The sequence below is a fragment of the Cetorhinus maximus genome, chromosome 8, assembly GCF_964194155.1.
Source record: "Cetorhinus maximus chromosome 8, sCetMax3.hap1.1, whole genome shotgun sequence".
Lineage (NCBI taxonomy): Eukaryota > Metazoa > Chordata > Chondrichthyes > Lamniformes > Cetorhinidae > Cetorhinus > Cetorhinus maximus.
In genome coordinates this window covers 95,627,761-95,651,081 of record NC_135886.1, presented here as the reverse complement: position 1 = coordinate 95,651,081, position 23,321 = coordinate 95,627,761, and the positions used below count along the sequence as shown (strand labels likewise).

At 43.9% G+C, this 23,321-nt stretch overlaps 1 protein-coding gene across 2 annotated transcripts in view; it reads right to left on the bottom strand.

The window, feature by feature from the left end:
- The window catches only part of tnmd (tenomodulin), a 154,124-nt gene that overhangs the window by 19,651 nt on the left and 111,152 nt on the right, over positions 1-23,321 (bottom strand). For both annotated transcript variants that reach the window (XM_078546248.1, XM_078546249.1), the window contains 2 exons: positions 13,439-13,592; positions 11,716-11,828 (listed from right to left, as the gene is read on the bottom strand). In XM_078546248.1, coding sequence (XP_078402374.1) covers positions 11,716-11,828; positions 13,439-13,592 — 267 coding nt within the window. The remainder of the gene's footprint in view (positions 1-11,715; positions 11,829-13,438; positions 13,593-23,321) is intronic.

The following is a 23,321-nucleotide window of genomic DNA, read 5'->3' as shown; positions in this document are numbered from 1 at the left end:
AGATCTATTCAATGGTTTTTCACCTCAGAGATACATATTTGTTGCAAGTATCAGTAGAGATAGAAGAAAAAAAACAGTTAATATTTTATCAGTCACCAGTAAACCACCCAGGGCCTTGTTCACAGTAAATCAGAGGGTGCTTTTTTGTGCCACATAACACAAAATGCAATACTTAGTTATCAAGGTGGAGCTGTGCCTTTTCAAGATTCCAATATCTAACTGTTGTCAATAAGTAAATCCTGGATTCAATTAAAGGAAACACCTAAAGGTAAACTTGGGTATAATTGGTTCTATATAGATTGGAGCTGGTTTGAAATCGCAAGTTTCTCCTCAGCTCAAAAAACTGACAGAAAAATAACTGGTATTTCTCTCTGTTTTCTTTTTGAAGATTTTGTATACTTATAGCAAAATATGATGGGCCCATAATGTACGTTCTAAATAGGAGCTTATGTAGGCTGACTATTTAACTCAATTTATTTGGATTATCAATAGATAAACCCAAACAAATAATTCACAATTTCTCTTCTTCCCTTCAAGGCTGTCATTTATTCTTGCTTATGGTTCCAAGGGCACCAGTAGTCTTCCGGTATACCTCATTGTTAAAAGGTGGTCACATGTATAGGCCTGGGTAGCAATATAGTAATGTTTAACTGGAAGGGAGGTAAAACCTTCAGGCTAAGTATGAGCCTTTTTTTCAGTTCCAGCAGGGATTACTATGTAGAAGATTGTGAGCAGGCACTGCAGTCCGGGAACACCCAGATGAGTTATACTGCCTCCATTACTACCTTAGTTGAGATTCTCAGAATACAGTATGAGGGCAGGTTACATAAACTTGGCTTGCCTTCCCTTGAGTATTGAAGGGTGATCTAATTGAGGTGTTTAAAAATGATAAAAAGATTTGATCGAGCAGCTAAAGCAGAACTATTTCTTCCAGTGGGGGCATAATCTTATAATTACAACTATGTTATTCAGGAGAGAAATTAGAAGACACTTTTTCAGACTAAGAATAGTGGACATCTGGAACGCTGTCACCAAAGGGCTGTGGATGCTGGGACAATTGAACATTTAAGACTGAGATTGAAAGTTTTTGTTAGGTAAGAGTATCAAGGAATAAATAAGGGTGAGTAAATGGAATCAAAGTTCAGTTCAGCCCTGATATGATTGAGTAGTGGTGCAGATTCAAGGGGCTGAATGACCTCCTCCTCTTCCTATGGGTAGGACTCAGGACATTGCTCACCTGAATAATGTAATGCTACATTACTCAGTGCCTCTACCCAATGAGCTACAGAGGAAGTTTGAGATTAACAGTTAAATTAGATACTTTCTCCCCCAAAGTCAGCTAAGATTTGTGGAAAGAAGAATAAATCCTCCCCGAAAACTAAAATCAAATAAAGTGAATGTGACCTTGTGATTGTGACATTTCACAGAGGTTAATGATTTGCGGAAAATCTTAACAAAATTGACCAAGGTGTTTTATGAAATTTAGCCCCTGTTGTCATTCCCTCCAGGTACCTCTCAGGTGTTGTGCTCTGCAGATGAGCCAAACCCTCCACATTATTTGAGGCATGAGCTAACCCATGAAATAAGCTGGGAAAACCTGCCCACGGGCAAATGCTAAACCCTTTCATTGTAATCGGGTTGGAGGCCCATTTTGTCTCGCCTCACTTCAGAAGATGGTTCATATCAGTCAAGGCAGATACTTCTGTGCTAAGCTGAAATCTTCAAATTGGTTTATTTATGGATTGTTATTTGTAGCAGGAAACAGGAGCAGGAGGGAACTAAAAATGTGATGAACTAAGCAGCAGTCTGCAACCAGTTCACAAAGAATTAAATGAACAGTGTAGCCAGCTATGATCCTTTTGAAAGCCTCATTACAGAACTTGGGGGATAAAACTAAGACTTTGAAGATAGTAATTTTAATTTCTTAGTGAATCAGTGGGTTTAGTCTGCAGGATTTATGTAATTGTGTTTATGGCCGGGCTAAACTGAAGTAGCTCAAATTGCGTGGTGCTGAAGTAAATCTATCCAAGATGCCTGTGTGATTTACAGTTGGTCTGTCCCATGAGATTACAAGGTCAAAGCACTTATTGCGAACCAATCAAAGGGAATGACTGGACCACTCGACACACCGAAAGCTTAGGCAGCGAGCCCATTTAATTCCCTTCCAAATTAATGGACGGCAAATGGGGTGAATTCCAATTGGAGTGTGGGCTTCTCCCTGCCTGATTTTCCTATGTTAGCTATGCCCTGACAACTCAATGGCCAGGATTTTGCCCTTGACGGGCGGGCAGGCCTGACTGACTCGGCGGCGGGCGGGCAGCCGATTGCTGCCGCCGAAACGGGCTGCGCCGCTATTTTCCGTGGGTGGGCCAGTTAAGGCCCGCCCAGCGGGTTAGTGACTCCCGTGGAGAATGGGAAAATAGTCGTGGAGGCGGGCGGCCTCAGACTGCCGGTTCCAATGGGGAGCCGGCAGCCTGTATAAAGAGTGGCCAGGCAGCCTGCTTGAGGCAGTGCACCATGGCCATTCGTGGAGAGAGGGAGGGAGGTCCGAGTGGACAGCAGCATGAGCAGGAGGAGGGGAGCAGGCTGTAGGAGAGGCCAGCGGGGGGCCACTGTGCCCCCCGATTTTCTGATGCATGCCTTGCTGTCCTCCTCCAAGAGGTGTCTGTCCATCAGCACCTGCCGTATCCAGAGGATGGGAGGAGGAGGGCCCCCCATGTCACCAGCCAGGCGTGGGAGGAGGTTGGTGACGCTGTCAGTGCCCATGATGATGTGCGGCGCACTGACACCCAGTGCAGAAATAGATTCAATGATTTGCTGCGCTCAGGACGGGTGAGTACCATGTCTGTCTTGGCCATTTGACCCAAAAGGTAGCCTTAGCCTTTGAGCCCCCCACAACATGTCTCGCTGTCGTTACTACATAGGGCATCTGCCGCATGCTGGCTGGCCAAATGGGTACTGACCATGCTTACATCAGCCTTAGTGGTTGAGGAGAAGAAGGGTTCTCCCCGCAGCATATGTTGGTGTATGTGTGGCATCTGAGTAGTCTGGGGGCAACCTGCAGGGCTGAGGCTGCTGGACACATACTCAGGACTCCACCACATGTCATATTGATGGTGATGAGATGGTGCAAGGGGTGCCTCAAGGTGTTTTGGCCAAGTGGCATCTGCTGGCATTGGTGCCACACCTAGTTGCGCCTCCTTGCCAAGGGCACTAAGACCCATGTGCTATTCAAAGTGATGGATGCCAAATGTGTCCAAGGTGGCCGTTGGGGGAGGGGGTTGGGACCAGCCATACAATCTTCTGGGGACTGATCACCAGTAGTGTGGACAGGAGCCGCTGGAGGCCTCAGATGGGCCACTGTGGTTGGGGTGCGGCTTGCATGTGCAGAGTACATGAGCGATCAGCCCCAATAAATGCTCTTCACTGTTCTGCAGGCAAAAAGTCAGCACAATCTGCGGGAGTGCCAGAGGACCGGAGGTGCGCATGCCCTCCTCCAGTGCTTCATAACCTTTGAAGAGCAGGCCATGGAGCTGGGCAGGAGGCAGGAGGCCAGGACGGTCGGGGGTGGTGAGGCTGGGGTTCAGCGGCCAGGTATTTGAGGTCCACAGTCCCATCCACTCTGTCTGCCCACCATCCAAACCACTGATGGTTGCTGCAATCGTTAATGCTGCAACACTGCTCATTCACAGACTGCGACACTCTGACATGTGGGTCATACAGAAGGGACCCTCGTCCCCTTGAGGATTCGCGTCTCCATCACCTTCCAAAGTCACCTTATCCCATTTGAGACCACTATCACCATGGTCTAATATGCCATTGGATCACTGCTGCACAGCCAAAGAATTATTGCATCTTAGGGGGTTCTCCTTATTCTATCCCTCCCTTCCTCCTCAGGGGAGCTGCCTCCAGTGGCGATGTCAGAACCCATACCTAGGTTAAATGGAGGCCTCCGGAAAGCTGCAGGCCCGAGAAAGATTACTGTCTGCAGACTGGTTTCAAAGTACACAAGAAGCTCGTGGAAATCGATGAGAACTGCTAACAATCAAACAGGCAGCTTTTAAACACTTCCAGCAATTAAAACTTCATGGAAAACATAAACAACTCCTCTGAGTCCACATTTCCGCCAGTGCATGAGTTTTATTAAAAATTCTCCTACCCGCCTGCCCGTTGGGCCCGTGCACCGACCCGAAGTTCACACGGGCCCCTCAAAATCCAGGACAATTGGCAAGTTAAGGACCTTAATGGGGCTGCTGAGTGCACCCGCCGACCGAAATATCGTGATGCCGCGCGCTGACAGCTCCACCACCCGCACGCCAGCCAGAAAATTCTGGCCAGTATCTCCAAAGGACAGGAAATAGAAAGTCTATTTTCCCCCACCATGAATTCTGAACCATTTTACAATTAGCCTGTTAGCACATGAAAGACACTGTGGGGGTGAAATCTGACTTGAACTGTATCACAAAACTAATAATAGTGCATCCGCCCATTTTACACCGCTGTTTTTTCTTTGAAAATCAGGTGGAGTGTAAAATGGGATAGCGATGGACTATTGCCAGTTTTGTAAGACAAGACAAATTTCATTCCCCTCCATCTGTGTTTAATCAAAGCTTTTGTAGTAGATTTGCGTTTGGAGTTAATATGTTTTCTTTTATTAATGCAAAGTATAGCTCCATTCTGAATTTTTTTCAAGATTTTAAATGAAGATACGTTAAAGATAAAATGATGGGCAAAATAATTTTTCACGCTTGCATCCTATCTATAAACATTTCAAATAGCAAGAATACAGGCTTTGATAAAGCATCAAGTAGGCTTGATCTTATATTGGTGATTCTATCTTGCAGATGCGTGATAGGTCACATTTTCATTAGTTTAGACCAGGCTGACTATTATTAACAGAGTCTCTAATTATGAACTGGAGCTGTAGGGGTGATTGAGAGAGATCTAATTTTACTTTAACTTTTACAGGCAGGCAAGATGGTCACTGAGTGATATGGGAGAAATTTCCTTAAGCTTATTAGTGCAGTGTGAATTCTGACAAGTTTTAGTCATGGCTATTTTAAAAGTGCTGATTAAAAATAGAATCACAGAATTCACAGAATTGTTATAGCTCAGAAGGAGGCTATTCGGCCCGTTATGTCTGTCCCGGCTCTCTGAATGAGGATTTCACTCAGTGCCATTCTCCCGCCCTCTCCCCAAAACCTTACATATTCTTCCTTTTTAGATAACAGTCTAATTCCCTTTTGAATGCTTTGATTGACCCTTTTTCCACCATATTCTGAGAGTGTATTCCGAACCCTAGCTACTCGTTGCGTGAAAAGGTTTTTTCTGGTATTGCTTTTGCTTCTTTTACCAATTGCTTTGAACCTGTAGCCATTCATTCTTGATCCTTTTGCAAGAACAGTTTCTCCCTATCTACTCTGTCCAGAGCCCTCATGATTTTGAATAGCTCTATTAAATCTCCCCTCACCTTCTTTTCTTCAAAGAAAACAGACTCAACTTTTCCAATCTATCTGCATAACTGAAGTTCTTCATCCCTGGAACCATTCTAATAAATCATTTCCGTACCCTCTCCAATGCCTTCACATCCTTCCCAAAGTGTGGTGCCCAGAACTGGGCACAATACTCCAGCTGAGGCCAAACTAGTGTCTTATACAAGTTCAACATAATCTCTTTGCTCTTGTATACTATTAATAAAGCCTAGGATCTTGTATGCTTTATTAGCTGGTCTCTCAACCTGTCCCGCCACCTTCAATGACTTATGCACTTATACACTCAGGTTCCTCTGCTCCTGCACCCGCTTTATAGTTGTACCTGCTTTGCATTGTCTCTCCATGTTCTTCCTACTAAAATAAATCATTTCACATTTCTCTGCATTGAACTTCATCTGCCACCTGTCCACCCATTCCACTAACTTGTCTATGTCCTTTTGAAGTTCAACACTTCCCCCTCACAGTTTACAATGTTTCCAAGTTTTGTACCATCTGCAGATTTTGAAATTGTGTCCTGTACCCCAAGGTCTAGGTCATTAATATATATCAGGAAAAGCAAGGGTCCCAACACTAACCCCTGTGGAACCTGACGACAAATCTACCTCCAGCCAAAAAAACACCCATTAACCACTGATCTTTGTTTCCTGTCACTCAGCCAATTTTGTATCCATGTTGCTATTGTTCCTGTTATTCTATGAGCTCTAACTTTGCTCACAAATCTGTTATGTGGCACTGTATCAAAAGTCTTTTGGAAGTCCATGTACACCACACCAACAGCATTGTCCACATCAACCCTATTTATTACGTCTTCAAAAAACTCCAGCAAGTTAGTTAAACACAATTCCCCTTATCATATCCATGCTGGCTTTCCTTAATTAACCAACATTTGTCCATGTGACTATTAATTTTATCCCGAGTTATTGTTTCTAGAATTTCCCCACCACCGAAGTTAAACTAGCTGGCCTTAGTTGCTGGGTTTATCCTTCACCCTTTTTGAACAAGAGTGTAACATTGCAATTCTCCAGTCCTCTGGCACCACTCCTGAGTCTAAGGAAGACTGAAAAATTTTGGCCAGTGCCTCTGCAATTTCCACTCTCGCTTCCCTCGGTATCCTTGCTTGCATCTCATCTGGTCCTAGTGCCTTATCAACTGTTAGTGCAGACAGCCTATCCAACCTTATCAATTTTAAACCCTTCTAGTATTTGAATTTTCACCATCTCTTTGCTTGGTAAAGACAGATACAAAGTATTTATTTAATAACTCAGCTATGCCCTCTGCCTCCATGCATAAATTGCCTTTTTAGTCCCTAAATGGCCCCACATCTCCTTTTCATACTCTCCTACTATTTATATTCCTATAGAAGACTTCAGGGTTTCTGTTTATGTTATGCCAGTCTCTTTTCATACTCCCTCTTTGCTTCTCTTATTTGGTTTTTCACCTCCCCTTTGAACCTTCCATATTCAGCCTGGTTCTCAATTATATTTTCTATCTGATACCTATCATAAGCACGCTTTTTCTTTTCTTCTTTATCTTAATTTCCATCTCTTTTGTCATCCAAGGAGCTCTGGGTTTGTTTGCCCTGCCTTTCCCTTTCAGGGAATATACCTTGATTGTGCCCGAATCATCTCTTCTTTGAATATAGCCCATTGTTCAGCTATCATTTTTCCTACCAACCTTTGACCCCAATTTATCTGGCCCAGAATCGTTCCTACCCCATTGATGTTTGCTTTCCCCCATTAATTATTCTTACTCTGGACTGTGCTTTGTCCCTTTCCATAGCCAGCCTAAACCTTATGATACAATGATCACTGTTCCCTAAATGTTCTCCTATTGACACATGATCCACTTGGCCCATCTCATTTCCAAGATCCAGGTCTAGCAGTGCCTTCTTTCTCATTGGGCTGGAGACATACTGCTGTAGAAAATTCCCCCGAATATACTATGAAATCTTGCTCCTCTCTGCCCTTTATATTACTACTATCCCAGTCTATATTTGGGTAATTAAAGTCCCCATTATAACTACTCTATAATTTTTGCACCTCCCCAAAATTTTCTTGTAAATTTGTTCTTTACATCCTTCCCACTATAGACTACACCAAGCAATGTAATTGCACCTTTTTTGTTCCTTAGCTCTAGCCAAATAAATTCTCTCTTTGACCCCTCTGGGACATCCTCTCTCTTCAGCACTGCAATTCTCTCCTTAATCAATACTACCCAGCCCCCACCCCGCTTTTCTTCCTTTCCTATCTTTCCTGAACACCCTGTATCCAGAAATGTTTTAACACCCAGTCCTGCCCTTCTTTTCCCAAGATCTCTGTTATAGCCACAACATTCAGGGCGGAATTTTACAACCTATCCTGCCGGCGGGATTTTCCAGGCCTGCCAAAGCCAATGGACTTTTGAATGGCTTGCTGCGTTTTCCCGCCCTGGTCCCACCAAGACGGGGCCATAAAATTCCACCTCATATCTCCATATGGCAGCCTGCACCTGTAACTCACCAATCTTATTTGCCACACTCCATGCATTCGCATAAATGCACGGTAACCCTGATTTAGACTTTATTACTTTCTCTCTTACTCTGACCCCACCTATTAACTTACTATTCCCTATTCTGGTGTTATCTAACTGTCCCTGCACTCTGTGCACCTTGGTATTCCTCCCTGATATTATCTCTTGACTCCCATGTCCCTGTAAAGTTAGTTTAAACCCTCCCCAACAGCACTAGTAAACTGCCCCTCAAGGAACTCAGTCCTGACTCTATTTAGGTACAGGTCCTATCTCCTCCAGAGCTGATCCCAATGTCCCAAGAACCTAAAGTCCCTCCCTTCTGCGCCATCTTTCCAGCCATGCATTCATCTCCTTTATCCTCCTATATCCATACTCACTTGTGCGTGATACTGGGAGTAATCTGGAGATTACTACTTTTGAAACCCTGCTTGCTAATTTCCTACCAGCTCCCTAAATTCTGCCTGCAGGACCACATCCCACTTTTTGCCCATGTACCAATGTGGACCATGACTGCTGGCTGTTCACCCTTCCCCCTCAGAGTGCTCTGCAGCTGCTCAATGACATCCTTGACCCTGGCACCAGGGAGGCTAACACCATCCTGGATTCACATCTATGGCCACAGAAAAGTCTATCTATTCCCTTAGCTTTCAAATCGCCTACCACTAATGCTTTTCCAATCTTCTTTGTGCCCTTCCCCTGTACAGCTGAACCACTCGTGGTGCCATGGACTTGGCTCTGGCTGCACTCCCCAGATGGACCATCACTCTCATCAGTATTCAGAACTGAATACTAGTTGGAGAGTGGGATGCACTCAGGGGACTTCCATACTATTGCCTGTTCCTTTTTGATTATCTGGTGGTCACCCATTCCCTCTCTCCCTGCATATACTTAAGTTGCGGAGCAATCACATTTATATATGCGCTATCCACAAATTTCTTGACCTTATGGACGCACTGCAGTAAAGCCAGCTGTTGCTCAAGTTCTGAAATGTGGAGATCTAGCTGTTGCAACTGAGGACACTTCCTCCACAAATGGTTGTCCAGGAATGGGAAGTGTCCTGGAGTTCCCACATAGCACAGGATGTGCACGCTAGAGGTTGGAGCATCCCTGCCATTCCTCTATTTATTAATTAATAACTTTGTAAAAACCCTACTACTGGTAATAGATCTTAGCTTTACTAATCCTAATAATTCTTAATACTATTAATAAACATTATTAATACTCATAGACACTACTAATACTTACTCATCTTACTAGTGGTAATAAATCTTACTTAAAATAAAAGATAAGATTCACCAGTTACTCATTTGTTACTTTTGAAAAAAATCATTCATGGTATTTGGGCATTGTTGGCTAGGCCAGCATTTATTTCCCATTGTTAATTGCCCTTGAGAAGGTGGTGGTGAGCTGCCTTCTTGAACTGCTGCAATCCATGTGGTGTAGGTACACCCACAGTGCTGTTATACAACTGAGTGGTTGCTAGGCCACTTCAGAGGGCATTTAAGAGTCAAGAGAGGTCTGGACTCACATGTAGGCCAGACCAGGTAAGGACAGCAGATTTCCTTCCCTAAAGTGCATCATGAACCAGATGGGTTTTTATGACAGTTGACATGGTTTCATGGTCAGCATTAGATTTATAATTCCAGATTTTTACTGAATTCAAATTCTATCAGGGTCCCTAGAGCATTACTCTGGTCTCTGGATTACTAGTCCAGTGACAATACTACTATGCAACTGCCTCCCCAATACTTGTTATTAATGGTTAATATTTTTATTGTTTGATGTACTCTCAGTTGTTTACATTGAGCCTTTACCCACAGTACTCACCTGTCAATCAACTTATGTCTTTCCTGTGATGTCACTGTTCACTTTTTTGCAAACCCAGGGCACTATTGGACTTCTATGTTCCAAAAGTAAGCACTGGAGGCCTCACTTCTTGGGCTGATTTAGTGTGATTTATTTTAAGACTCGGAACCAGATAAAAACACCCACCGATGAAAGATATATGCCTATGGGGAGGATTTTCTCCTTGTCGGGGCTGGTGCGGCGGGCGGACCCGGGAATGGCTGTGCAACAGTCCACCACCAGCGATCAGGCCCTGACCGCGATTTCATGGCCAGCCAGCATGTATCATGCGCTGAAATGCTCAGCGCTGCCTGGGTGGGGGGTGGGGGGGTGTGGGGGGGTTGTGGGGGCTGGTGGTTGTGGGTGAGCGCAGAAAGCTCCCTGAAGGCACAGAGCTGCCTCAGGGAGCAGAAGATTTTCCTCATTAAAAATAAAGTCTAAAAAAATAAGGAAAACATGTCCTCTCATGTAACTCTGTCACATGAGCAGATGAGTTTTAAAAGTTTTTCCAAAAATCATGGTCGAAACCTCATCCAGCCTCTGGATGAGCTTTCACAAAAAATGCAAAGGCCGCTTGGCCAATTTGCCTACCTGCCAACCGAACGGTTGGACGGGCAGAGAAAAATTCCAGTAATTAGTTGATTAAGGGCCATAATAGGCCTCTTAATTGTTAGCGGGCACGCTGCCGCCCCTTGCGCATGCCCACCAAGCGAAATATTGCAAGAGTGCTCGGTGACATCGGGACGCTCGCTCGACGTCATCGCGGACTATTTTACTCCTGTTTGTGTCAGGCGCATGTCCGATGAGGGAAAACTTCTGCCCTATGTTTTCAACTGGCTTTGGTTACGAAGGCTTTCTCACTTGATCTGGAATGAACTACTTGAAAGCGTGATGGGAGCAGATTCAATAGTAACTTTGAAACGTTGAATTCTATATATACTTAAAGGGGAGAAATTGCAGGGTTATGGGGAAGAGTGGGAGGGTGAGGCTAATTGGATATCTCTCGTGAAGAGGCACAATGGGCCAAATGGCCTCCTTCTGTGCTGTAGATTCTATGATTCTAGGTTGACCATTATATAACTTGAGCACCCACAATAACTAGCTAATTTAGAATGATTTCAAGTTTCTTTTCAAAGTTTGGCTGTGGTTGTTTCTCCTGTAAATGCAGAATGATTTCTAACAAAAGCAGCCTCAAAACATAATTCATCATTATCGTTTCATGTTTAGCAACTAATTCAGTTGCAGGTGCAGTGACAATAACTGGACAATTAATGATCTACTTTCCAGTATACTTGCCGATAGAGAAACAGGTGTGGAAACAAGCATGTTTATACTTTGCGGGAGAGCTCAGCTCACATATATAACATTACGATACATACTGAAATCTCTGAATCTAGTTCTTGACATCATGTCAATCCTTATGGCCCAAGGCTGCTATACTTGTATTCCTGAGGGGATTAAACATAAACACTGCCAGGTGAAATGACATGTGCTGTGTGTTTGTGCAAAGTAGAGGAATGGCCATTCCTGTATAACCAGGGGATACTAGGTGGCAATTACCTTCAATCTGCTTCCAATGTCTTCTAACCCCAAGCTTTAATTAGAAATATCACTCTTGTTCTCCCTGGTTGCCCACAAGCTAGTTCCAACCAATGAGGCTGGAAATGTATATTGTTTAAAAAACAAATTGAATTACAAACTCCTATTGGTATAGATAGGATTGATAGAATTGCATTACTTATGGGTCATCCATGCTATTAAAACTCTCACACTGTTTGAACCATAGCATGAAAAACAGTATTTTTACACAGAACAACAGAGTATTTGAAAATGGACAATATTTTGTCTTAAGATGGATGCAGACACTCACATAGTCATTCACGGAGCGTGATGGACGTTTTCCATTGGGTTTCTTTTCCAATTCAACAGTGAGTGCATCTTCTTCAGCATCCTCTGGTTCTCCAAAATCATAAAATCCTGGGTCTGAAAAGTTACATTGCTGAATTAAAACACTGTGGCCATTGGTGTCAATGTACAATATTGACATGGTTCCCCTAAACTACTTTCTAACATGTACTGTATATAATTCTGTGTCCTCCAGGCATTATACAGAAATACAAGTATGTGACTGGAAGTTGACTCTGGAAGGTACTCAGGTGCACTAGCATCATCTGTGTATAGGTATTTGAAAATATTGATATGTCTTTCACTAAGAATCAGTATCGCTCCCTTTGGTATTTGTTTGCAAATATCTATGTTGTACTCAAAAAGATTATCATATTCTTTAAAGAAGAACCTAGCATGATTTCATTTTGAAAGATGTTTCTGACTTTTTTGCACTGCTTGCTTGCAGGGAAAAATAGGTTTTGTTATCAGAATTGTTGACATTTTATTTCCAGTCAGCAAAGGCAGTCATTTTATCTACTGCAAGCGGTGGGAATTGAGTTGCATGGGGGAGTAAGGGAACAGAAGATTGAAATGATTACTCTTTTTCTTCCAAAAAAAACTAACCAGAAATGACTTTCGTCTAGACGAGTGGCAATCTATAAGCAGATGGCCATTAATTTGTGATCAATACAGCCTCAAAGCTTGTCTTTGGCACATCCATTATAGGTTTATGAAAATAATTAGTGGTTTTCTATATCTTATGCTTTGTGTTGAGCTTTGGTGGTTCTTGGGTCAATATTCATTCTGTGCTTTGATAAGAACATTTGTAGAGATACATATAATCAATAAATCGTATACCTTCTGTAAGCTTAAATCTGTTAAATACAGCAAAGCATAACTTATTACTACTCTTTTGTCAATGCTCTAAGTTATCAATAAACTTGGATCTTATCCCACAACAGGACATAGTGATAGTTATTTGCAGTGCACACTCCTTAAAAATTCAACTAAACCCATTACAGATAAACTAAACATTTTAGCCTAGGAAATATGGTAGGTGATAATTTGAAGACAAACATTTAACCTTCTTTGATCTGCTGTTTTACTGGAAGTGCTACTCATTTAAAATAATGCCAGTATAAAAATGGTGGCTAAAGAATTGCCATATGAACATGTTGCACACCAACATTACTTACTATATTCTCCATGTTTACCTGTCATAAAAAAGAACCGTGAATAAGCTCCAAGCTAAAATATAATTCAGGGATTTAATAACTAGAAACTTGTTGACTTTTGTTCTTTTAAAAACTATCTGGCTGACGACCTTGATTATCTTGTTACTCACTGATGGGTATCCTATATTCTCTGTATAAGATGCAATATAATCACTTTGAATGGTAAAATAAAAGTTTCAAATCTAGTTCTGAAGTTATTTTTGTCAATTTTTACTTTCTCATTATCATGATTTCATAATTCACTGGGGAAGGAGCCAGCCATTCAATTTAAAATGTGCAAGATATTGAAGTAATGATATAAAATTAATTATTGATGTAATCAGTCTGCAGCAGCAATTTTGTCTTATAAGCATTGTATGGTCGAACAATGATACTTGAACATATCAATTTATTAGCTACAAAATACTCTCTTTGATGCAAACATGAAACCACATGCAAACTCTTTGATACTTTCACTCTTATTCTTTTTACCTTTCAAATATGATGGACGAAGCCAATAAGTAGGAAGATTTCCACATACTTCCAGGACTTTTGAATTCAGTAGAAAATGTTGGTCCTTAATTGGTTGTTCAGCTGCCACCCAAACAAGAGACTCATCAAACTTCACTGGCATAATTTCATCTTGCTGTTAAAATGAATGGCGTATGTTAACATTTTTTGTCAACTGCCAAATAAAAGCAGGAATTCATTATTTTTTTAATTTGGCGGTTTCATCTAAAGTTGAATTGTAGAAAACCATGAATTTATTAATAGTACAATAAGAGCAAATGACAAGACTAATTAAATTCAACTTCAGTTTGAACATATGGTGTGGTATAATTGGTTTTTCCACAAGTACTGATTAGCAGAATTTCATTAGGAAACTTTTTGCACTAACCTATTTTTCATCATTAGGCAATGCAAAAAAGGACTTCAAATGGCATATCTGCTGTGTTGTACTTTTTTCAGAGCTGACTTTTAGATGCTGCTGCAGTGCTTGTACCATGTCTGAGGAAAGACAGTGATGATTGTTTGGCAGATCTGAGTTATACTTCAGACTATATTGAAATAATGGTTCCATCCTAAGCTTGGATTATGCAAAGCCCTTCTCCCTGGTGAGCTGAATAGTTGACATTGTCTACTGAACAACGTGGAAAATCACCCAGGTATGCCCTGTCCACCAAAAAAGGACAAATCTGATCCAGTATTTACCATTCCATCAATCTACTCTCAATCATCAGTAAAGTGATGGAAAGTGTCATTGACAGTGCTTTCAAACAATATGCGCTCACAAATAATCCGTTCATCGATGCTCAGTTTGAATTCCACCAGGACCACTTGATTCCAGACCTCATTACATCTTTGGTCCAAAAATGGACAAAAGAGTTGAGTTCCAGACATGAAGTTGATATTAAGACAGCATTTCACTGATTGTGGCATCAAGGCACCCTTGTAAAATTGAAGTCAATGTGAATCAGGGGGAAAACTCTCCACTGGTTGGAGTCATACCTAGCACAAAGGAAGATGGTTGTGGCTGTTGGAGGTCAATCATCTCAGTTCCAGGACATCACTGCAGGAGTTCCTCAGGGTAATGTCCTCAGCCCAACCATCTTCAGCTGCTTTATTAATGACATTCCCTCCATCATAAGATTAGAAGTGGAGACATTTGCTTATGATTGCACAGTGTTCAGTTCCATTCGCAACTCCTTAGACACTGAAGCAGTCCATTCCCACATGCAGCAAAACCTGGATAACATTCAAGCTTGGGCTGATAAGTGGCAAGTAACATTCACACCAGACAAGTGCCAGGCAATGACTATGTCCAACAAGAGAGAACCTAACCATCTCGCCATGATGTTCAATGGCATTAACATCACTGAATTCCTCACCATCAATGTCCTAGGGATCAGCGTTGGCAAGAAACAGAATTGGACTAGCCACATAACTCCTGTGGCAGCAAGGACAAATCAGAGGTTGGAAATTCTGTGGTGCATATCTCATGTCCTGAGTCCCCAAATTCTTTCCACCATCTGCAATCCACAAGATATGAGTATGGTGAAATACTCTTCACTTGCCTGGGTAAGTGTAGCTCCAACAACACTCAAGAAGCTCAACACTATCTAGGACAAGGTGGCCCACTTAACTGGCACCCTGTTCACCACCTTAAGGTTTCAATTCCTCCACACTGGCACACCATGGCAGCAGCGCATATCATTTACAAATGCACTGCAGCAACTCAAAATGGCCCCTTCAACAGCATCTTCCAAACCCACGACTCTCCACCACCCAGGAAAACAAGGACTGCAGAAGCATTGGAACACAATCGCCTACAAATTCCCACCCAATTAACACACAATCCAAACCTGGAACAATATCACTGTTCATTCACTGTCGCTGGGTCAAAATTCTGGAACTCCCTTCCTAACAGCACTGTGGGTGTACCTACACCACATGATGGTTCAGGAAAGTGGCTCAACACCACCACTGGGCAGGGCATATTATTGTCTTTGACCAAAGATCTTTCAAGATAAAGGTATCTAATCACATTTCAGCAATCACGTTTATTCCTCTGACACAGTGAATCCTGAAAAATTCCTTCAGGACAGTGGAGGAGGTGGGGATGTTGTGCAAGGGGCGCAGAGGAAGCCCTCGTACCCATTTGATTGCATCTCTCTGAGCATCATCCACAACCCTGACATTACAGCATTTAGCTGTTTCTTCAATGTGTTCTGGCCTCAACAATTCCTCCTGGCAACCGATTGAAGTTACTCATTATTCTCTAATGAATTACTTCTTGACATCTGTTTGAAATATTCCCATCACAATTCTGAACCTGTGCCCTCTTGTCCTTCTGCATAAATGTATATGAAAATATTTTTCCCAGTTTAATATCCTTTGTGCTTTGGTTTGATTTGTTTTCAGGCTGACGAGCCCTAATAATTAATCACTGTTCATAAGTCACTACTATAAGTCTATAAGGATTGGTTTGCTGCTTTCCTCAGCACCAATTCTAGGACTTGGATGATGCCCACTCACATGAAGTTTATTTTCTATTAGGCCTAGAAGGATTTTCAGATTCATTGGGGAGAATTTTCTTCCCGTCGGGAGGGGCTGAGCGGAAGCGGGCATGGGGGGGCCCGCAGCCAATCGGGGGCAACGATCGGCTGTGTGCCGCCATTTTACGTGGGCGGACCAATTAAGTCCCGCCCAGTGTGATGCACACCCGGAAGCGCTGAGCGCTCCCTGTGCAGGCGGGGGATGTAGGCCGAGTGGGGGCCTGTGCTCTTTCGCGCATGTGCATGAAAGAGCGCAGAAATCTCCCTGAGGCACAGAGCTGCCTCAGGGAGTTTAATTACATTTTGAAACATTTGAATAAAGAGAAAAAAAATTCAGACATGTCCCCTCATGTAACAGTGTCACATGAGCTGGGACATGCCAATGAATTTTAATTTAAAAATTTATTTGAATTATAAATCCTTCATGAAACTTCATCCCGCCCGTGGATGAGGTTTCATGATAAATGCGAAGGCCGCCTGGGCTTTTCACCTGCCCGACTATCTTAAGGTTGGATGGCTGGTTCCTTTGATTATTTTAATTAGTTTTTAAATGGCCATAATAGGTCTTTGACAGTTTGGCAGGCGCGCAGCCGACTCTGGTGCGCGCCCGCCGAACTGAAGATCTGGATGACGTGTGGCGACGTCGGGACGCACGCCCGATGTCACCATGCGTCATTTTACGTGTTGGTGAGCGGGGCCCGCCCCCACATGCCGACCTGAAGATTCTGGCCATTCATTTTAAGATGTTGAGTTAAATTCTGCTCATAACAAAATAAATTCACCAAACATGCAAGATTCTGAGAATGCACATTGGATCCAGAATAAATGGCTGGAAAAAACTGTTTCTATATCAGCTTGAGTCACTGTTGTAATGTAAAAAACACAGCAGCCAATTTGTGCACAGAAAGAACCCACAAGCAGCACTGAGATAATAACCAGACAATCTATTTTTTCAATTATGTTGATTGAGGACTGAATACTGACCAGGATACTGGGGTTAACTCCCTTGCTCTTCTTCAAAAATAGTGTTATGTTATGTTTAGCATTAACCTGAAAGGGAAGACGTGTGCCTTGGTTTAACATCTCATCTGAATGACAGCATATCCAACAGTGCAGTATCCCTTCAGTACTGCACTGGAGTGTCAGCCTTAATTTTTCTGCTTAAGACCTATGGTGGGAATTGAACCCGCTATCTTCTGAGTCAGAGATGAGAGTGCTACTAACAGAGCCACAACTGGTAAAATTCATATACAATATGCTGGAAGGCTTCAGACAACTGAACCCAATAGGGATGGTTGTCAAGGACCCAAAGCTGCATGGGCAGCAGGAGATCGAGTGACTGCTTAACTGGCCAATCCCCACCACTGAGAGTCAAAGCTCAAATGTTTGACGTCCTGTCTAACTGGGACAGGAAAATTGAGTTGGTAGCAACTTGTAATGCAATAAAGTCACATAAGGCTGGAACTTGCTCCTTAGGTTTAGAGCCAACTATGCTCAGATTTTTTGTTCACCTGTAAAGTTGAATTTAATCCATGAGTTGGACACTGCATGCATTTTGATATTTTCTATATTGTGAAATAGATTGGAATTCACACACACCATATTCTGTTCATGCCCTGTGATGGACTGGCACCCTGTCCTAGGTGTACCCCACCTAGCGCCCATTGCCTGTTGGGATAGGCTTTGACTCCCCATGACCCTCAATAAGATGAAGCGGTTCTGGAATAGTGAGCGAATGAGTGTATTCTGTTCATATGTTTCATGTAAAATTAACTAGTTTGTTAACTTACAGTTCATCTTGTGTCACTGGAATGTTTATCAGTCTGCCTTCTGAAAGGCAGGAAAGATGTATGTTCGGGCATCAGCAGAATTATTGTCGTGAGCATACACAGGGAGAGATTTGATTGTTGCGATTCTTGGACCACACTACCTACCACATGACAGGGTATTAGGAAGTAAATACGTAATCCTGATTGTACATGACATGGGATATGCTTACAGGAGAACCCTCAACCCAAGAGCCTACCTAGCACTGACCTGTAATTTGTAACACACCTCTTTGTTGTATTGAGTAGAATTACATATATGTTCTAAAAAAAAGTAGATGCAGCTCCTCTACGAATTCAGAACTTAAACTCAACCCAGCGTTCGGTTTACTGCAGCCTGCCTCTCTTTGGACTTGATGTCTGACATGTCAGTTGATAACCTTGGCTCGTTCACTTGCCTCTTGGGTAACATCTGCATACCTATATGTGTGTGCTTCTGATTTTGGCTTCCAATATGCAGTGTATTCCATTTATCTATGCTGAAGTTTGCTTTCCAATGTGGCGCATATTCTGTCAAGCAGCCTTGGCTGCTTTCTCTTGTTCAAAGTTGCTCCAAGTTTAGAAGCCTCTTAAGATTCAACCACCTTGCTCCAAGACTGCAAATCTGTCCATTTATTTGCTACTTTTTACTTTACTCATGTCGGAAGTAACATGGAATGAATTAAGGGTACAATTGGCATCTAAGTGCTTTTGTTGCCATAAAAAGTAATTATGTCCTCATTAATAACTCAAAAATGCATTCTATTTTTATAAAGCCTATGGGTATACTTTTATGTTAATGCAAAAGCTAGCAGAACTCTTACAGCCTTGCTGACAGTAAATCAGACCATACATTTGTTAATGGTGTTATAACATGCAATACATAATCTATTATTCCATTGCATCTGGCCAGATCTGACTCCTTAACCTTAAAGTTCAATTGATGTAGAAAGGAGGTGAATTACTGATGGGCGTTTCCATTTGGATAGGAGCTGCTCCGCAGAACCCAGCATTATACTACTGCCTATCCTTCTATAGATTTGGCACTTGGAAGCATGACATTCAAAGTATGATAGACTGGAAATTTATACAAAAATTAGTGCAGCACCCACATTATAACTTGGATATTACACTGGATTATAAATTTTGAAGTATTATATCACATAATCTGCAATATATTATCCTTCTGCTAAGGTGCAGCAATATTTAAGCTGAACTGCCCTTTCGAAGTAAGGAAACCTAATTTCTATAAGCAAACCTGGTCTGAATTATTCTGTCTTTAATTGTTTGGCATGGAATCTTTGCAGATTGGAAATGCATATTGGTGCAGATGCTAGTTGAGTTTGAATTGCTGATTATGGCACAGTTTACATTACATGCCGTCATATTTTCAAATACAATAGCAAATGGTATTTAAAATGGATTGAACCGTTGCTATTAGTTGCATTATGCAGGAAGATTTGCCCATTAGAAGTGCTCCTGTGGAGAAGGGTACAAGGTAATATCCTCACAAACACTGACTTTGACAAGGTAATGCTAAAGAACGCTTGTGTGATATATTTATGATTAATATCGAGGGCAAAACTGCAACAAAAGTAAGGTTAAGCTTATATGTATTTTGTTAGAAAATAGATGACAACAATTAAATGGTAGCCAACCATAGTTTTCAAAGGTCTATAAACTTTGACAATCTCCTGGATAAAATCTAGCAATTCTGTTCAGAAGAGGACTTTGTGATGCAAAGTCAAACTTTAATGCTTTGATCCATCATTTGGAACCTTGCTGTCAGTCACAAGATTTTCTTGTACAGAAAAGATTGAGTGAAAAACAGGGTCATCAAGGCTAACACAATCACAGACAGAAATTGCTTGTTACAGGAATAAAGGATATTAGGAGCCCCATGCAGCAGCGAGAGTTGGATAGAGTAAATAAGGTAACTTGTGAATAACTACTGCAGCTGAGGTTTAATACTTATAAGTTCTGGGTCAGCTACATTTCTCTGAATTGCAAATGACTGTTTAACTAAAGAGAGGTTACATTTTCTCACCCTAAGGCCTGAGTCATCCCAACTTTGCACTAAGTGTGGTAGCGGGCGTGAAAAAAAGTTTCACCCGCCGGCCGCAATGGTGGATTTTTACAATGTACCACCCCCCACTCCCAGCACAGCCCGCCTCATTAATAATGCATTCACGGGAAACACTCTGGATCGTTGGCGGATGGGCTCGGATTTGCCGGCCACATCATGACCTCAGCGCTTCCTTGCTCTGGGCATACTTAAAGTGCAGCAGAGTGCAGCCAACTTCATGTCTGCAGACCAGGACTGCTCTAGGCAACAGAGGGCCCCGAAAGCAGAGGTGACATCAGCCTCCAAATTTAGTGATGCCTCTCTGGGGTGCCTGCTGGATGCAGTGGAAGGCTGCTGCAATGTCCTCTATCCCTGCTTTGGCCACAGGAGATCCACCAGAGTCACCGGGAGGTGGTGGCAGTGGCGGTCAGTGCCAATGGAGTGCAGAGGAGGCCAGCCATCCAGTGCAGGAAGAGGATGAATTATCTCATCCGTTCCGCCCTCCTACCCCCCACTCTCAACTCACACACCCATCACTTCCACAGGGATCTCACACACCCCAAGGGACAACACCGCTAACTCTCACACACACCCTCACATCTCCCTCAGGCTCATTTCCTCTGGAGCTCATGTCCTCATCCCATCCATGGCTCCGCTCACCACACAAACATTCCAAGCAGTGCCATGTGTCCTGCTCACACTCTCTCCATTTGTTTTCATGCAGGAGAAGCTGGTTCACAGCAGGAGGGAGGGGTCCCAGACCGGGTGTGGAGTGACCCACATTAGGCCCTTCACTCACTTTGAAGAGTGTGCCATCACGCTGACTGGTGCGGACACGTACCATTCCTGCAGTGACAGTGAGGTCGGCGGCAAACACCCACATGAGGACCCTGCACCACATCATCCCTCTCTCAACAAAACTGTGAGTGTTCTCTCTCCTGCTTTTGACTCTGCTGCCATGCACTAATTATCTCTACTTTGGTTCACAGGGAGCTCTGCCAAGCGACCGACGCCCTCAACCAGCCAATCCTCAGCGCCATCTAGGTCCACACCTCCAGTCAAGAGGGCACTTCCTCCATTGAAGAGCTGGAAATAAGCAGCCTGGAAGTCCCATCACACTTACCCACACCCTCCACCAGCGCAGAGACACACACCTCGCTGGGACCTAGATCTAGAGCAGGCTTGGGTTCACAATCTGGTGGTCACCACATTGACACGTGTCCACAACAGGAGGAGGCAGGTTCAGCTGAGCTCCCTGGCACTTGGAGGACTGCTGGGGAAGAGGCATCTGTGAGGTCCAAGTCAGATGATGGACTTCTGGATTTGGCCTTCCAAATCATCCTGGAGATTCAGCAGAAGGCGGAGTAAATCCTGATCACAAGTGATTGCACGGGTGAACAGATTTTGTCACTTTATAATCTGAAAATAAATTCATTTTCACTGAATAATGTGTAATGTTCTCTTTCAGCTTCATTTGCAGGCTTCATGAGTCCTCCCTCTGCATCCCCCCCACTAGCAGTTCAGTTGCATGCAGCCGGATCACGAATGATCCTGGAGGGAGAAGTGTGTGTGTGTGTGCGTGTGCGTGTGTGTGGTAGGGCTTTTCAGAGTCTTGTGCAAGCACTGTCCCACGCATATGGAGCCTTCACCCATCACACTCACCTCAATATTCTGAGCATTTTCAGTGCTGCCTGCTGGGGTTCTCTTTCAGTTGTCCATCTGAGCTGACCTGCATCTCTGCCCACCCACTGATCACACTCCCGTACAGCACTAGGCTCTGCACACTTTTGATTTGAGGAACAAGATAGTCATTGTGTTTCTGATCAGCTCCCCTATCCTTCCTCCCACCCCAGACACCCATGTCCTTTCCCCTATCATAGTCCACCCCGCTGGCATCACCTTCCACTGCCCCACTGTTAACCTTCAGCCTGAACCTTGCCATTCCAGGCTGTCCAGGTGAATGTGCACGTTCCCTACCTTCCTGAGAATCCAGCCCCCATCCACATTGACCTCCCTGACCTCCTCCTTCCCACCCCCAGGGTCCATGTTGCTTCCGTGTCTCCACCACTCACCCTCACTGGCCCTTCTACGTGTACCGATGCACCGTCACCCTCCCACCCTACCGGCTCCCTCTGCCCCCTCTCACACTCACTATTCCCTCCTACCATGCTCAGCCTGAGTTCGCTCCCCAGGAGGCATTCATTGACTCCACAGACCCCTCCCATGCACGTTCATGTGGACATTCCATTCCCACCCTTACTCATTCCTTCACCTCTACTCATTCCTCCTCCTAGACACCTTCCCCCTCTATACTCCCACCTCCCCCCAGACATCCTCCCCCACTCCAAACTCCCTCCCCCCTCCCCCCCTCACCCGGGGCATAATTCCTCCCCCTAACGCCCTCCTACCCCCCGCCCCTGGACACCTTCCCCCTCGGAACTCCTTCCTTCTCCAGGGCACATTCCCCACCCCCCTAAAGTCCCTCTCTTACACCTTTCTCCCCACTTGCAACATTGTCCCCCATTACTCCCTCCTTCCCCTGGACACCCTCCTTCCCCCTCCCAACCTCACGCCCCACCCCAACACCTTTTCCCGCCCCTCCAAAACTCTCCCCCACTGGCACCTTCGTCCCCCGCCAGCAACCTCTTCCCTTCCCCCAGTACACCTTCCCCTCCCACTCACACCTAGATCTTCCTCCACCTCCAGTTTGCAGATCATCCGTGCCAGCCTGTGGCGAAGTCCATGAAGTTCTTAAGCAGGCCAGAAGCATGAATGGAGAGCAGGGAAGGTGGTGGGTGCCCGTGGTGAAATATGTGAAGGTGCGAAGGCTCAGAGAAGTCGAAGCTGCTACGTGGAGACCTCCCACCTTCTGAGAACTGCTTCGTGGCAGAGCCATGTGCACTAAGATCCACCCAGTGTGTGATGCACGTGTTCCTCCAGGGTCCGGTAGCTGTAGGGCTCCAGCATCTTCTTCTCCTTGGATGTCCGCGAGCTGAGCAAGACCCTAAAGGTACACCCTGATTTCTGCACATCATGCTTGTCCAGATGTGTTCTGGGCCGGCATGTTTAACTGGCGGTGTAATGGTAAGTTGCAACTGGAGGGACGATTCAGGTCAGGCTTTACTTTGCATCCCATTAGCGGGATGCAAATCAGGTTCACACATGCTTCCAGTGGGATCCGCCATTTTATTAATGCACTCTGGAGGAGATGCGAGGCAGGCCATCTAGCATCAGTCAGAATTGAGCAGAGTATATGATCTGGATGTCTCAGCTAGCAGTCCATATATCAGAATGGAGTGGTTCCTATTTGCAGCTCCCAGTACAGGAAAAGAAAGCTCGGTGACTGAAACAGGCCAGGGAGGAATAATCCAAATCAGGTAGGATTTTTGTGATTTAATCATTGGTGACATAAGAATTTGCATATCTAAGCGCACTTTCAGCCAAAAATA